The sequence below is a fragment of the Pararge aegeria genome, chromosome 13 (genome assembly GCF_905163445.1).
Source record: "Pararge aegeria chromosome 13, ilParAegt1.1, whole genome shotgun sequence".
Taxonomy (NCBI): Eukaryota; Metazoa; Arthropoda; class Insecta; order Lepidoptera; family Nymphalidae; genus Pararge; species Pararge aegeria.
In genome coordinates, this window is record NC_053192.1 from 14961015 (window position 1) to 14979073 (window position 18059).

At 36.6% G+C, this 18059-nt stretch overlaps 1 protein-coding gene across 1 annotated transcript in view; it reads left to right on the plus strand.

The window, feature by feature from the left end:
• Nucleotides 1-342: 342 nt before the first annotated feature.
• LOC120628525 (WAS/WASL-interacting protein family member 2-like) overlaps nt 343-18059 on the plus strand; it is a 35166-nt gene continuing 17449 nt past the window's right edge. Inside the window, exons 1-2 of the mRNA XM_039896906.1 lie at nt 343-1126; nt 3617-3903. Coding sequence (XP_039752840.1) covers nt 787-1126; nt 3617-3903 — 627 coding nt within the window. The 5' untranslated portion in view covers nt 343-786. The remainder of the gene's footprint in view (nt 1127-3616; nt 3904-18059) is intronic.

Sequence of the window (18059 nt, forward strand, 5' to 3'; positions counted from 1 at the left end):
ATGAGTTAGCATATTTGATCACAAGATCCGAATTTTAATTTCCAGGTAGAGCCTGCAACGGTGAGGTATTAAGTTTATCGTTCAAGAAGGTCTCAGATCCAAACCAGAATAATTAGGATAATAATATATTGTTATAAAGTTTTGCTAAACTTTTTTAAAATTAAAACCGTATAAGGTTCTACTTTTATGGAACTTTTCTTATTTTCTATGATTTAATATTATAAATTATTATGTATACACATGTATCCTAGGCAATATATGCAAGAATCCTCTGTGTAAAAAACTACCATTCTCTTAAATTTTATTAATGGTAACTTTATTAGTGACAGACGACAGCTGGTGTCGGCCATGTTGCAATTTCTGAATTTGTCTTGAACAATTTTATTTTGTTCAGTCAATTCAGTTTACAGAATTGAGAGAGTGCATTAAAGAAGTAAACGGACCGCTCCATCATCGCTATTTTTTAATAGTCTTTACCGAGCATGTTATGGTGTCCTTTGTAACATATTCTATGTGAAACAAAAATGAGGTGATACAAGTCAAAAACAATTTCTAGTGCCTACGTACTTCCTACAATGATTAATCTTTTGGGGCAAGGCTCTTAGTATTTTATGTAAATTAGCATGGGTTGGTACGGAGTGACGTATTGTCTATTGAATGTTTTTATCACGCGTCAGTATCGCCGAGCGTTGTGACTCGTGAAGTTGTGAAGTTCGTACTCAATCGAAAGTGAAAAGTCAAGCTTATGGCATATCGTGTGTAGTGTATAGTATTAAGTGTTGAGACATGGCGCCGCCGAGACCTCCGCCGCCTCCAGGCCCGCCGCCGCCACCCGGGCCGCCTCCACCACCTATTTTCAGTGGGTCTAAAGGAGGCGGGTCAGCTGATAATAGGAACGCTCTCCTAAGCTCTATACGACAAGGAGCCAAACTAAAAAAAGCTGTTACTGTGGACAAAAGTGGACCATACATACCTGGGAAGGTTACAAACTTATCGAACAGTGGTTCCCCGGTTGGGAATGGAGTTAGGAGTGCAGCACCTGTGCCAAATGGTGGCGCTATGCCTGGCTTAGGAGGACTTTTTGCTGGCGGCATACCCAAGTTAAAGCCAACTGGGAAATGGGCCGGTAAGATTTAGCATTAGTTGAAGTTTAACACTTTTGGACTATAAGTCTCTCATGATCTTTTAATCATGAGAAACTTATAGTCCAGAATTGTTAAGACCTTAAACTTGGAAACTGTTTGAATAGGCTCATTCTTAAAGACAATTATGGTAAAGTCTCAAAACTGTAACTAACTTGTTGCAGCCATTATTAGATTGTAAGATTATAATTGCTTCTTCATACTACATCTATATCTTTGTAACACTTCAGCACCCAAAACTTGTTTCAATTTAGCTTGATAAATCTTTATGATTTAAAATTTGGATTGATCTCTTTACCACTGTTGTTATGATGGTTAGCAGGCTGTAGAGCTATAATTATTATTATCAGCCATTTGTTGTAACGACAAGGACAGATGGCTTAACATGCAACCTGATGCACAGAGAAAAGGTAATGGCCAATTTTAAACACTGAAAGTCATATCCAAGTTATGTGACATCCAAGTAGAAAAGAATTAGGTTCAGTTGGTCTTCTTGATTAGGCAGTAATATGTTCTTCCTGTGTTAGCATTCACAATATTCTCGGTGTAAACAGCTATATTTAAATAAACTTTCTTCTAAATGAAGGCTATAACTTATATGAAGGGTACAACTATATAATAAACTACTACTAATAATATTAATATAACTTAATCTGCCCTTACACTATTCAATTATTCAGAAATTGTGATTTTAAATGAAGGCAATTAAAAGACCTCTTTTGATGGTAAAACATTTTATTGCATCTCAAAAATAAAAATCAAATAGATGCAAAATCAAAAAAAAAAAACCATTATTAAATAGATGCATAGAGAATTATTCAATTGAAATAACTATTGTGTTTTTGTTTTCTCAATTGCGCTTGAAAATGATGTTAAATTAATTAAAAGACAAAAGTAAAACTTTGAAATTAAAAATAACTTAGTAAAATAATTATATTCTATTAAAATGTGGTATAAGAAGTTGATATTAATTATTGTCAATAATGGAAATTTGATAGTGTTATCTCTTAACAGTAAATAACTTTATCAAGTATTATCAATATTATCAAAATCATACATTTATCAATATAATATTGATTTCACTCTACGCCTATATGAAATGCTGAATGTTATATTAAATAGGTACACACTTTATTTATTTTAATACAACATAATAAAATAGTTCTAATAAGTTAATTTTATTGTAAAAAAAGTTACTAATCCACGCTTAGCCAAAATTGATGATAATTTAGTGTGGCATTATAAACTTAACTTTCTCTAACTTGTTTAGTAATTTAAACATCCCTACTAATATTATAAATGTGAATGTAAGTTTGTTTGTTACTAAAACGCAAAAACTACCAAACCGATCAACACAAAACTTTGTACACATATTCCTGAAGGTATTAGAAAGGTAGTAATATAGGATGCTTTTTATCCCGAAAATTAAGCTCAGTTCTCTCGGGAGAGGAGAAGAAAGTGTTTGACGATTTTACACCAGGCTTAGATATCCTAAATACATAAAGCGATGCCACATTTATGAGGCACATGTCTTTTGAAAAACAAAAGCGGACGAAGTCGGGGGCAACAGCTAGTTCTATCATAATTTTTTGTGTAAAATGCCTACATTTTGAATAATTTATAGGCACTAGGAAAATGGGTGTTTCAATATTAAATATAAATATATTACAACAATACACACATCACCATCTAGCCCCACAGTAAGCATAGCTTGGGTTATGTACTAAGATAGCTGTTGAATATATAGATACACATAAATACATATTATATACAGATAAACACCCAGACACTGAAAAACAATCATGTTCATTAAACAAACATTTTCCTGTTGTGGGAATCTACCACTGCCTAGGACTCAGAAAGCAGGGTCGCTGCCCACTGCGCCAGTCGGCCGTCAATGAATACAAACAAATAAAATAAAATAAAATCTCTATTATCATTATCAACCCAGTCATCGTTAGCCTTTAAAAGTCGATTGCTAAACTTAAAGCCTCTTCCAACAGTAGTGTTTGCCGGCAGGTTGGTGATGGCTGTAGTTGGTACAGTTAGTACAGAAGACTGCTGCCTGTTCTCCGTTACATTGCTTTAGGAGTCTCGTTAGACACCCAACGCGAGTGTTGGGTGTTTAACGAGAGGAGGAGGGGTGGTAAATACTACTATAATATACTGTATTCTATTATAATAAACCGTATTCTGATCAGCAGTCACACCACCAATCAACCCATTATCGGCTTATTACTAGGGACGGTTCTCCAGATCTGTGGCTTAGTTGCCAAGTCATTCAGCGATTGTAATAAGAATTTCAAAAATGCATAATTATTCCTAACTCAGTGGGTGTACGGGTAAATATGATATAATTCGCCTTGCACCCTTGGTTGGAGAAGCCGGTCGGTAAATTGACAGCTTACTGTGATGTCTTTGTATAATTCCATTTTTTTTTTTAAATATGCAGTCACCTTTATCTTCTTTCTCAGGCACAACACAAAATGGCCAAATCAAAATGGAAGCACCCCGGTTTCCGACAACACAACAAACACAACACGCTCAAAGGTCACCGGAAAAGATACGACCATCCCCCACTGGTGGAAATCTAGTTGCTGCTATATCAGAAGCTTTAGCCTCAAGAGAAAGTTCCAGGGAATCGCCGAGGGAGTCACCGAGAGAGCCTCCATCCAGACCCATGGTGAGGAGGCAGCCTAGTGAGGCAAAAGCACGAGGGCCACCTCCAGAGCCACCTGTACAAAAACCTATGATGCCTTTGGTAAGTTTTAACATAAATATTCTGTATGGCATATTGGTTTAATTAAGCTGATATGTTGTAATTATAGCAAATTGCATGAAAGAAGAGGCCCATCACCAAAGCTTTGGGCTGTGTTAATAAAACATTCTTGTGCATACATATACTATCTATTTTGATGTATAGATACATTGTATAAATATTGGTGTCGCGGTTTCGTCAGCCAGATACTTTTTTTCAGGCTGTTATTACAAAATACATCTTACATAGCACAATACATAATGTTACATTTATAATGCAATATGTATTTAAAATAAATCTAATTATATAATTTAACGTTTGTACACCCAGTTTGGGCGCAGCCATTTTTAATTTTATAATTTTAAAAACATAAGTAAGACATCGTACAGTAGGGAAATCGATTTTATTGGGGATGCTCAAAATAAAAACAAAAAAAAAACATTTACGGAATAAAAGCATTGATTGCTCTATGAGGTATTTTATGATATTTAAATATTAAATTTATTGTTCCTAATAAAATCTGACAGATGGTTAAATATTTTTATAGACATTGCGTATGAACTTGGCTTGTGGAGTGCTAATTTTGAATGAGTACAACAACAGTTCAATATTCTAGAAATAAATGTTTAGAACGTCTGATCTAGTCAAGTAAGATATATGTGAAATAAAGGGTTTTCTTAGAATTGCACAGCGTTTACATTAATCTTCTTACAAAACGCATTTACATATGATATTATTTATTTGAATTCATTTAATGTAAAAGCTTTATGCTCTTGACGTGCTAGATAAAAACATCGATTTCATATCGCGGTATCGATGATTTATCAATGTGTACGTATTATGTACCACGGATATGACGTACGTGGGTATTGTATTAAAACAAACCGTAAGAAAAAAAAGCAAGGTTACAATATTACAGATACTAAATTCTAGCAATTTAATTCATCGCGCCGAAGTTGCTCTTCAGATTGTCACCAATTTTTATCAGACTAACTTAAATTTACTACCTTCCAAATGAAAAAGAAGCATTAAAAGTCGAATTTCCTAAGGCGGATACATCGTCTTTTTGCTCCTTTTTGGAAGAAGTTTCCATAGAAAACAATTCAAATTCTACTTAAATAAAAACTCTAAACTTTATTCGTGTAGGCCTATCACAGGCACTTTTGGAGCATTCACACATATTAGTTAACATAATTGTAAGGGGATTGGTGTGACTTCGTTCGCCAACTTAAACCTAAGGCTACGAGGGTTCTTAACGCGCCTTAGTCTAAGAAGAGCCCACAACAAACTTAGCCGGGTATTTTTTTTGGTTATCACCATCTCGCAGTAAATTAATATTAAGCTATGAAGTTAGAGCAATTCACACTTATTATTATATTATTTTTCTGTAAGCTTACGTGTTATATTATAAACTTTGAACTTATCAAGAGACAGCAATGATATTTTAAACTATTTTTTTTAACCTGGAGCGGAAGGAGGGTTTTTAAAATGGTCTCAATATATTTCCAAAACTATCGCGACTTAGTATGACAAATGCTATCAATAAATAATCTGCTTTCATGGTACTGCCATCAGGTAAAGATCGCAATGAAGGATTATCTTGTCATATAATTAATGAAAAATCGATTCCATATAAAGGTATCGATAAAAAATAATTTATCAATTTATATGATACACGTAGGATGTGCACACTGTACCCGTAAGTACAGTAGCCTTAGTACAAGATTTGCTCGCTCGTAATCGATGAGTCGTTTTCGAATATCAAACCAGTATCATCAAAGTGTCATGAACCTTGTGTTATGCGATTTAGAGTCGCAAATCTCGTATTTCTCGACGGCCGATTGACGCAGTTTGCAGCGACCCTGCTTTTCACTACTGGAAAATGTTTGTATGATGAGCATGAATTTTTGACGAGACAACGTCTTATGATTCAATGGAGCCGGCTGCACGCACGAAAAAACATGACGTATGCGGCGTTACCTTGCTCTGAGGCGTTCCATTCAAGGCTTGAAGTGCAAGCGAGAGAGCGGAACGAGCGACAAAGAGGCACAGACGGCCTCCGCGTTCGACATCTGTCTCTCTCCTACTTGAGTGAGCGATGCGTCCGCGTGGAGAGCTTCTATACAATAATACATTTAGATGTTTTCGGCAAGGATGAAATGCAGTGAAAAGTGAATGTGGTGTCAATTGTTTATAGCAACGATAATATCTATCAAACAAATAAAATTAAAATTTTCTTTTGAAAAATGCAACCATTCCATCAGTATTTTCTTACGACGTTGTCACGTTCAACTATCGTCAGTAAGCCGACTTTACAGACAACCAATTTTTTTTTCAGTGTCTGGGGATTTTATATGTATATTATAAGTATTCATGTATATTATTCATAAAAATATTCAACAGTCATTTTAGTACCCATAACACAAGCTACGCTTACTTAGGGGCTTGATGGCGATGTGTGTATTGTTGTAGTATATTTAATTTATAACTTCTGACTTTTTTTTTACAAACGTCAAAAGCTCGTGCTACAGAATTGAAGGCCAAAAAAGATCCATTTTACACGATGCAATGTTCAAGTATTTCTATACTCGAAAACGACTGTTCGATTGCGATCAAGCAAATCTCGCACTAAGCCCACAGATGTATTGCGAAAAGAAAAGGATTGCACCGCGTTGGCAAGTTTTCGAATATAAATAAAGCGCGTTACCAAATCGACCACACCTACGAGCGATATTTAGTATATCACACGCGGGGTTTATTTTTGCCTTTACCAGAGCGCGTGTGGGCGCTTGGTTGATTATAGACTGTTACCAATTTTAATGGCCTTTAAGGAATCGGGATGTCGACACTAAATTTAATGTGGCTTATTTAAGCTCACTGTAGAATATAGATTTTATTATCATTAGCAACCGATTGAAGTCCACTGCTGGACATAGGTCTTTTGTAGAGAGTTCCAAAATCCACGGTCCTGGGCCGCTTGTTTCTAGCGGCTCCCAGCGACTCGTTTGATGTCGTCTGTCCACCTCGTTGGGAGCCGACCAACACTGCGTTTACGTGTGCGGGGTCGCCATTCCAACACCTTCGAACCCCAACGTCCATCGGTTCTCCGAGCTACGAGTATGTGCCCCGCCCATTTCCACTTCAGCTTTGCAACTCGCTGAGCTATGTCGGTAACTCTGGTCGGTAACTTCTACGTATCTCCTCATTTCTGATTTGATCACGTAGAGATACTCCCAACATTGCTCTTTCCATCGCCCGCTGACTGATTCTGAGCCTTCTTAGTCATTTACTGTAACACAACAAAATAAGAAGGAAAACGCGCAGCTATATGTGAAATGTTTATTACGTTAAGTTAAATCTGAAAATCATCATCAACATCATTGTCAACCCATCACCTCATTACGGGGCACGGGTCTCCTCTAAAAATGGGATGGGCCTAAGCCATCAAAATGCGGATTGGTAGACTTCACACGCTTTTGAGAACACTATGGTGAACTATGAGATAAGCTGGTTTCCTTCACCAAAGCAAGTGATAGCACGTAACTCCAAAAAGATAGAGGTGCGTGCCGGGGTTCAAACTTGGTTTCCCCGAAAGCAAAGCTGAAGACTTAACTACTAGGCTATCGTCGCTCACAATCTGAATATATAAAGAACTAATTTAAGAAATCCATGTCGCAAATAGGCTCATAAACACGTGTACGAACATAAAAAAATGAACAAACAGCAAAAAACATACTGATCCTTTTTTTGGAAGGCGGTGGAATCGATTTTTTTTTGTCAACGGAAGTAATATGAAGTCATAAGGCGTAAGAAGATAGCCTAGTGGTCAAGATTTTGGACCCTCTTTCGAGGTTTGATCCTCAGGTACCTCGTAACTTTTCGGAGTTATGTGCGTTTTAAGCAATTAAATTTCACGTGCTGTAACGGTGAAGGGAAACATGGTGAGGAAACTTGCATGCCTGAGAGTTCTTGCTAATATTCTCAAAGGCTTGTTTAGTTTAAGGTTGACTACGGCCTATACTTTCTTATAAGGGGAGACCTGCGCCCTGTAGCCCTTGACTGCAACCTCCTCTTGTAGCAAGTGCTGGTGCTGTTGTGGTAGCGGGCTAACCGGTTAAGGGGTAAAGCCCATACGGTTATAAAACCATACCCCTATCCTATCGGTTTCTACGCGACAGTGTGACCGGAGTACTAAAATAGTTGCCTGTAAGAGATCGCTACGTAGAGATCAGGCAGTCAATTTGTGTTTTTTTTTGTTATTTATCTGTAGGTACTTTGGTTTGGTGTGCAATAAATGTTTATTCACCCATCGCTTCGCGGAATGTCTTTGACGGTAGGATAGAAAACTAGCCACGGCCGAAGCCGCCCACCAGTCTAATCCGTAGCTGAATAAGGTCACATTAAAGGTGTAATATCTATAAAGCAGTATTATATATACTGCTATATAGATATTACACCTTGTGCCTTTATATATGGATAAGGAGTTGTGCCTTTCGTTCGTTTGTTTAAACTCGTCGTTCCAGATAATTTGAGACACTTGCGAGCTTGTGGGTAAATGGCAGGTGTCTCGGGTGCTATTAACCCTTGGGTGACCTATATGATAGGGACCCACCCTCTCTTCTAAGAAATCTACCCTATGTCATGTCCCTTATATATATATAGGCGGCATTTAAAAAAAAAACGTATGCACTTATGGTAACTGACAATGTAGGCGCATGTCAACAAACCGACATTGTACGGGTTCACAAAAATTAGTTTATTTCATGTAGGCCTATATACTTTGTGTAACCACCGGTTATTATTATTATTATACTCCTAAACAGGTTAGCCCGCTAGCATCTTAGACTGCCTCACCATTTACCATTAGGTGAGATTGCAATCAAGGGCTAACTTGTAGTGGAATAAAAAAAAGATATTGTTATATGCAACGTGAATATATATATATTCACAATTAATATGATATAATATATACGCACGTGATTATATATATTTACGTTGCAATATATATATTATTGTGTAACAGGGTCAAACGGTCACATCCTGAAAAGTTATCATCAATTGAAACTTAAACAAGACGGAGTAATAATGCACCATACATTTAAAAAAGTACCATAAGTTTACTTTACATAAAATGAAGTATAATTTCAACAAATAATTGCACTATTCAGCGTGGTATTAAACTTTGGACCTCATAAGGCTTAGTGTTCAAAAAGTCAAAAAGTCAAATATTTATTTATTCAAATAGGCACATAGATGGCACTTTTGATGCGTTATTATATACAAAATGTGTACATAGCAGTGAGTAGTGATGGCGATAACTACAATCGTAAACTTAAAACTAAAGCTACGAGGGTTCCAATCGCGCCCTGGTCTAAGAAGAAGCCCACAACAAACTTAGCAAAAGTTCGATGCAGATAGCGTATATGCTCGGAACATATATCTACGTGATCAAATCAAAAATGAGTAGATCGATTCCAAGGATCTGGAAGAACCAAAATTACCGATATAAGCAGTGGCGTGCACTTCATACATGCTCAAAAACACTGCATACCCAAATTATTTTGTATAAGTCATATTGGAGGTGAAAATTTCCATTTTATGCTATGTACCTGCTTTATGCATACCCTGGTCAAAAACCCTGTGCACGCCACTGGATATAAGTAACAATTCGCAAAGCTAAAAGTGGATAGAAGCAAGTGCTACTTTGCGAAATTCCATTATATAAGTATAATGAAAATAAAGCTGAATTGGCTATACTTCCCTCACATGAGGGTACATTGCCGAGAATCTGTTTGGTGTGGAGTATAAAGACTGAAGAAATTATAAATTGCACCCGCTTTTCGCTGAGTATAGCAAACTAAGCTTAACTTTCATAAGCTAATAATGGGAAAGGGCGAAGGGCACATGAAGTTCTTAGCTGCTGGAAAACGCAGCGTTTGTAGACCCACGACTTGGCGGATGTATGAAATCTTAGGGTTACAGACAGGCGGGAGGACTGTATAATTTGGCACAACTGAAAAAGTCTGTTTCCTAGAAATAAAACCCGTGGAAATTAAAAAAAATACACGAATATAGCCATCAAAATCAACGCAGGCAAAAGAGGTTTAGCCGAGAAGAGCCTTATATCTCTGTTCAACACTAGACGTCCATCACTTTGTACAGTGATACAGATCGGCTGATGATTATTATTCTGCGTACACCTTATTAACAAGTTGTTCTGAAGTCATCGAGCACAAATATGCTTTCTGATTGTAGAATCTACAAACATTCATTTTATGATGTATCCACCATATTATCTTTTTGTTGCGCGATAGTTTTTCTAATAAGGGTACACAATAGAACAATAGATAAACCGGCGTGTAAGTGGGGTTCTGCTCAGCTGTTTGTAGTCACGCCCTTGGTGTCTTGAGTCGTTTTACGGTTTATGACAACAAACCATCTTAATAAACATCGTCATTTTTGTATATTACAAACCGCTTTATACTTAAGTGATGATCCAAAGGTACTGAAGCTTGGTGCTCTTTATAGCACCAATATGTTTGTGCGATTTCTGGTGTTTAATGATCTTGCCAATAGCTGTTATATAATGAGTCTATTACTTTCATGAATTTCCTAAGTCAGGGGCGACTGAATATGAGAAGCATCTCGCAAATCGGTAAAGAAAGAAACCTCAATGTAGTGACATCCAAAGATACGTGTTCGATTTGAGAACCTCCCCACCTTTTTGTGGGGAACTGTAAATTTCAAGCTGATATCAAATTTAAGATTTTTCAAAAAGAGGGAAATAATTAAGCATAATATACATTTGGTTTGAATCCGCCACAACTGAATCTATTCTATGTATTAATATGATAAATTGAATTTCCAATTGAAGGTTAATAAAGATAACAAAACATTGATAAAGTTGGAAAAACTGAAGATAGCGCGCACGATTCAATATCAGTTGGAAATGGAGACACAAATGTTTCTGATCTTATCCTTTGTGTTCATCGTATTTCACGTTTGACCTTATACAGTTCTCATCGTTCGCAATTTACATCGTATTTTTGTAATCTTTACATAGTATAAAACGAAGTCGCTCCTGCTTTTTATACGCTTGGATATAATAAACTGCGCAAAGGATTTTAATGCAGTTTTCAGTAATAGATATTGAATCAATCAATCAATTCAAAAGGAAGCTTTATATGTAGTAAACAAGCATATTATAGGAGATAAAAAATTGGTTGCCTGTAAAGTCGGTATACGGGCGAAAGTTTTACGTGACAACGACTTTGAGTGGTAAAATAATTTTAATGTGAATATTCATTCGTATAGTAGGAAGAAGGATGAAATAATAGTAACAATTTAAAACATTTATTTATACAAAGAATTATATTTAAAACATTAATTTATACAAAGAATCTCGCACTGAATTTCATATTAACAAAATTTTATTTTTACCTTTACACATACATACTTATTTATATACAAATATACATACAATAACTTGCAATACATTTGCGTACAATGAAACAGCGTTTACTACAAAGGGACGCGTGCCTTTCACTTTTTATGTCTGTCTCTCTCGCTCTTAGGCGGGCTAACCATGCCCGAGTAGAAGGGACGCGTGCCTCTCACTCGCTCTCATTGTGAGCGCATAACGTGAGCGGAGCGTAACGCAGTTTCTTGAAGTGTCACCCGGCAAACCAATTTATAAGACGTTGTCACGTCAAAACAAGGAAATGTAAAGATTTGTAATGTGATGTCGTAACAAACAATTTTTTTGCGCTTACATTGCAAACGCTCGCGAGATAAGCTAAATCAATGAACTGTATTGAGGCGGCGATAGCCCAGCCGGTAGAACTTTCGGGTGGCCATGTTAGAATCCCAGCACGCACCTCTAACTTTTCTAAGTTATGTGCGTTTTAAGCAATCAAAATATAACTTGCTTCAAAGGTGACAGAAAACATCGTGAGGAAACCTGCATGCCTGAGAGTTGTTGTCCATACCGTTCTCAAAGGTGTGTGGAGGTCAACAATCGGCACTGGGCCAGCTGGTCTAGACTACGGCCTTTACGTCATGGTATTAATGATAAAAAAACATTTTTTCCCAACATACATCCACATAAAAAAAATTGATCGGCCAGATATCAAACCATCTGCATCGAACCGTGTGGTATGTTTAATGTTTAGTAACACATCATTTGGGCATTGTAAACATCTGTTTGGGGGCACGTAAATAATACCTAATAATATCCTATGTTTTGTACTAAATTTAACTATTAGTAGAAAACGGCAGAGATCGTAGAAAGATGTATATTACAAATTATTGTTTTAATCACTGTTGTTCGATTCCGCAACGTTTCCAATCAAGTTATAAACTGGTCAATGTATTACGGGTAGTAGTTAAAGGTATCTAAATTAATACTGAGTGAGGCTTAATCTTTACCAATATTATATTTGCAAAAATTTGTTTCTTTTGTTTTGTCCTTACTTCGTGCCATAACTAAGCACACAATCAACTTGATTTTTGGGATAGTTAGTTGAAAGGAGGGATAGTGTGCTACTTTTCATCCCAGCGAGTCTAGCATGGGCAGGAGAAAATTAAAAGGATAAAAATGTATCTTCACCCACAGCTTTATAAACTCTCAGAAGTCTCAGAGCATTGGCTCACAAGTGGACATAATATATGTGTTAAAAAAGACGGGGGTAAAATTCTCCTATTCAATGTTCCCTTGCTTTAGCAGGTGGACACGTTAATTATATACCTTGTCAGGGGATATAATTGGGGGATATCATTTTTGACTCCTGCCTGTGTTAGCCCTGCATGAATTCCCAAAGGATTTGTAAACAGCGCGGGCATCACCTAGTAAAGTACTAAGTGAGCGAATGAATTGTGGCAACTACAAATCTTGAAAACGACGAATAAATTTTATGTTTTAACCTACGTTATCTAAGTTTAGATTGTAGTAGTAATAATTTAGTAGGTACAAACGGGACTACACTTTTTAATGACAACGTTGCTTGGAAGCACACCGCTCCGCTGTTATCTCTCGCAAGACAGAATAAATAATAGAAAAATTTTTAATGTTTCTTGCCGGCTTCTCGGTAAAGATGGCCTTTTGAACCGCTAGAAAAATCACAAACCGACCTACTTGATGTTTCAATAGTGCTTATAATAAGCCTGATGAATGAAATTGAAGGTACTTTATTTATTGCTTCGGATTTTTTAAAAGTACTCTTAGTACTTGTAATATGCGCTCACTAAGTATTTGATTCACCCGCTTTAGTAGTACATATGTATATCATAAGCGGTCGCCATATAATTTTTTATTCGCCCTATTTATCTAGCCGACGAACGGGGTGTTATAAGTTTGTGCGTGCGTTCCTGCATGCGTGCGCGTGTAAGTGCTTGTCTATGTAGGTGTGTCTGTCTTTGTGTGTGTATCTTTGTGTCATCAACAAATTTTATTCTGATTTCAGATTCTAATTCAAAATTCATTTATTTTAAGTAGGCCGTAGTTTTAAAACGTCAAGTCACGTCTGTTTTTAGTGACTCTACCACCGGTTCAGAAGGCAGATTCCACTGAGAAGAGCCGACAAGAAACACAGCAGATTGCTCTTTTCCAACATAATTTTATATTAACATTTTTTTCTGTTTAGTGAGAGATAAGAGCGGAGTCGCCTTCTAGCCTAAATCAATCGTTTAGTAACCACGATTGGTTTAATGTGTTTTAATACATTGTTTAAACTTAGGTGAGAATAGATCTAATCTTTTTTTCTTTCTAATAGCGAGGAAAAACCTTCTAGTTTATTTTACATTTTTTTTTTTACAGTTCCTACTACTACTATAGATAATGAATTGATTAAGTTCTTTTAACCTCATTAAGCAGCATCTCAAATCATGATCACTATTTTACGATTCTTATGCTTTAAGACATTAATGTAAAGCATAATACTCGTTGAAACTGCAAACATAGAATGAAGTCGCATGGATAAACACTTATAGATTACACACGAAGATTATATATATACGTATACCACCGGTTAATCATTTTATCATGCGTTAGTCATGATGTAAAGTCACAGATTACTTAATAGTAGGCTGTGGTATTCTGAAGCACATAAAAATTTACCGCCTCGCCTTTTATAAAGATTAGTCACAAGGCTGAGTGGTGGCCGCGAATATTAATTAGATTTAGGCAGTTTATTTCTACTATTCTAAGTTTTTGTCGGTTTCGAATTTTACCTTCATTTTTTCCCGGCTAGCATGGATCGGCAGAAGACAATTAGATCCCCGGGGAAAGGATATAAATTTATCTTCTCCCACAGCTTTATCAACTCTCAGAGCACTGGCGCACAAGTTGAAATAATATCGAAATAATATATGTGTAATAATAATCGGTGGTCAACTTCCCCTACTCCATATTCAGTTGCTTTAGCAGCAGTGCTAGCACGGGCGGGAGATAAAAATTATATCCCCCAACAAGGTATATAATTAATAATAATAATAAATATACTACGACAATACACACATCGCCATCTAGCCCCAAAGTAAGCGTAGCTTGTGTTATGGGTACTGAGATAGCTGATGAATATAATACAAATAAATACTTATAATATACAGATAAACACCCAGACACTGAAAAACATTCATGTTCAACACACAAACACTCTCCAGTTGTGGGAATCGAACCCACGGCCTTGGACTCAGAAAGCAGGGTCGCTGCCCACTGCGCCACTCGGCCGTATATAATTAACGTGCCCATCTGCTAAATCACTGGTACATGGAATACCCCCAGGGGCCAATTATATACCCGGGGAAAGGATATACATTTATCTTCACCCACAGCTTTAAAAACTCAGAGCACTGGCGCACAAGTGGAAATAATATCCAAATAAATAAATAAATATACTACGACAATACACACATCGCCCTTTAGCCCCAATTTAAGCGTAACTTGTGTTATGGGTACTAAGATGACTGATGAATATTTTTATATATAATATACATAAATACTTAGAATATACATATAAACACCCAGACACTGAAAGACATTCATGCTCATCACACAAACTTTTTCCAGTAGTGGGAATCGAACCCACGGCCTTGGACTCAGAAAGCAGGGTCGCTGCAAACTGCGCCAATCGGCCGTCAAATATATATGTGTATTAATAAACGGGGGTAAACTTTTCCCCTAACTTCTACTATTCCATGTTCCAGTGATTTAGCAGGTGGGCACGTTAATTGTATCCCTTGTGAAGGGATATAATTGGGGGATATAATTTTTTTCTCTTGCCCGTGCTAGCCCTGCAATGTTACTTTTACTGCCGGGCAGTGACCCATACTGTATCCGTTAATGAAGTGGTAATATTAAAGATTTATTCCCTTCTAAATCTCTATAAACACTTTCTACAGGAAATATTACGGAGTGTGCGCAGGAACTAACTAAGTACCTACGTGATATTGTTTTAGCATCGAGCTTATGGCGGCATGAGGGTTTGCAACCCTTCGTAATTGATATCCCACCGAAGTGCTGCGTTTCCTTGTTTCTTATAGGTAATGTTAGTGTAAAGTTATCTTTATAAATCCCTCTTTCCTGCCACGTTTCCCCTTGTAAGTTGTAACTTAAGTAAGTTGCATAAAAGCATAAAAGTATTTGTTACATTTAGGTGGTCAGTTTACACCTTTAATTCTATTTTCTGGTTTTAACCAGCCTTTAATCAAAGTCTGCGTACTTTGTTTTTAACGTTCGTCTATTTTACCTGGTTACGGCACCGATTAGGTCGAACATCTAAACATAAACGTACATAAGACTATACGAATGTGAATTCTTAATACTTTGCCTTTACAAGTATGAGAGTTTCCCTACGTTTGTCTAGCCCGGTTTGTGGGTGTGTGTAAGCAAGTGTGTGTGTATGGCAGGCCTCGGGCATACGATACGCGGCAGACAGTTCATAAAAAAAACTTGCTCTGTGGACTTAGTGCGGGTACAAACGTCTGCTGGAAAGTTTATCTGTGCACTTTCAAATAAATAGTCTGATTGCAAAGTTATAGGACTTCGTACTTTGTTGAGTTTGTCTACGTTCAATATATCTACATCTAATGACGGCTTGTATAAAACTGATAAACCACACGTTTTTTCACGTACGGTCGCCTCTCTTTTTAATTGTGAGTGACATCTTCTTTGTCGCAGAAATCTTTACGCAAATCGCCTGACGTGTTGAAATGGGGGTTGGAAAATATGATGGAAGTACGGTGCTTTTTAAAGTATAACTTTAAAAAACATTTGAAAGAGTGCGCTAAGCAACGATTTAACCAAAATCCAGCAACACAGGAGATAATAGAGGTTGGAGGATTCAATATGATTTGTTTGTGTTTGAATCAGTAAACCTTAAGAAATTATTTTAGCTATTTTTTAGAACAGCCAAAGGGTGTAAAGGGGTGAAACAATTGTACAAATGTATGGATTTATTTAATTAATTTATTAACCAAAATTTACGAGTTTTCTAATAGTATTACTATAATCATGTAATCAAAAATTCTTATTAAGTCTTATTAAGTTACGTTAGGTTAAGTATACTCCATACTTAAATTATTTATCAATTATTAGTTTTGAAAGGCAGTAGAAATTCAAAAGAATGGATTTCAAAGAATCCAAATTATAACAATAATTAATTAGTCTTTATCTAAAGATTATATGCAAAGACGCATACTTCCGTTAAAGAATAGACTCGCTGATCCGGTTACGTATTGGCGGCATTACATTTAGAACCCAGAAGGTTGTACCATCGCTTACGAACAGAGCAACACTTCGCATGGCATGCAATGTACACGATCTGCAACGTGCCGCACTGTGACCGTCAACCTGAGGGCAAAGGAATTACACCGGCAACCACGCCTTTCGGCTGAAACACAAAATTCCAAATTCATTTATTTCAAGTAATAGGCCTAATATAAGCACTTTTGAAACGTCAAGTCAGTCTGTTTGTAGTGACTCTACCACCGGTTCGGAAGGCAGATTCTACCGAGAAGAAGCCGGCAAGACACTCAGCAGTTGCTCTTTTCCAACATCATCAATTTACATTTTACATTTTAACATTCATTTTTCTATCTTGTGAAAGCTGAAAGCGCAGCCGGATGCTTCCAAGCAACCTTGTCATTAAGAAATTTATCAATTGTATAGTAACCTCGCTGTAATAAATGTGTTTTAACAAATTCTTTAAACTTATGCATTGGCAGGTCCAAAATCACCTTAGGAAGGAATCACATTATAAAAGCGTATACTCAATCCCACAAATGACTTTTGTACCTTTCGCAGACGATATGCAGATGACACTAATTTATGACCATTTCATGCACAGCATTGCAACAATGCTGCTTAGCGGAAGAAATAAGCATGATGGTATTACTGTGCTTGTTTCTCCGAACGAGCTCTGTCACAAAAAGCTCCACTACAACTTAAACACTTTTTATTACTAAATAAATATACTAAGACACTTTTTTGGAAGGAATGCCACAGGAAGTTAACGCCGCTGACGAGTTAGCATACGTTTTGCCGCGAATTGAATCGAACAGACAAAGTATTTTATTTCATAAGCGCATCAAAATTAAGCCTAATTTGCTAAACTCCGCAAAAAGCAGGAGAATGTGTATGGTGTAATTTATAATTTATTCAATCCTCATACTCCACACCAAACAGATGTAATTGTTAAGTCTACATCTCCTGAGGATGTTGACTTAACAATTTTTCTTTGTAAAGTCAACATCTGAGGATGCTCCGGTTTCGGAGCGAAACGTGCGTAGAGGGTACATTGCCGAAGATCTGTTTGGTGTGGAGTATAAGGATTGAAGAAATTATAAATTACACCATACAGATTATCCTGCTCTTAGCAAATTAGGCTTCATTTTCATGATATATCATGGAATTCCGCAAAGTAACCTGCTTCTATCCAATTTCATAAGCTTTTAAAAATTACTGTCTGTTACCAAGCCCGATTAATACGCAGGCATGTCGTTTTACCCTCGGGACTCGGGTTCAAAACACAGGGTCTAAAGAATACAGTAGGTATATGTATTCACAAATAAATATGTATTTCATTTAAACGTATACTACATTTTAGCAAAGAAATAGTCTTGAATGTGTCACTAACTCACTAATGAATGCAGCTGTAAAATCA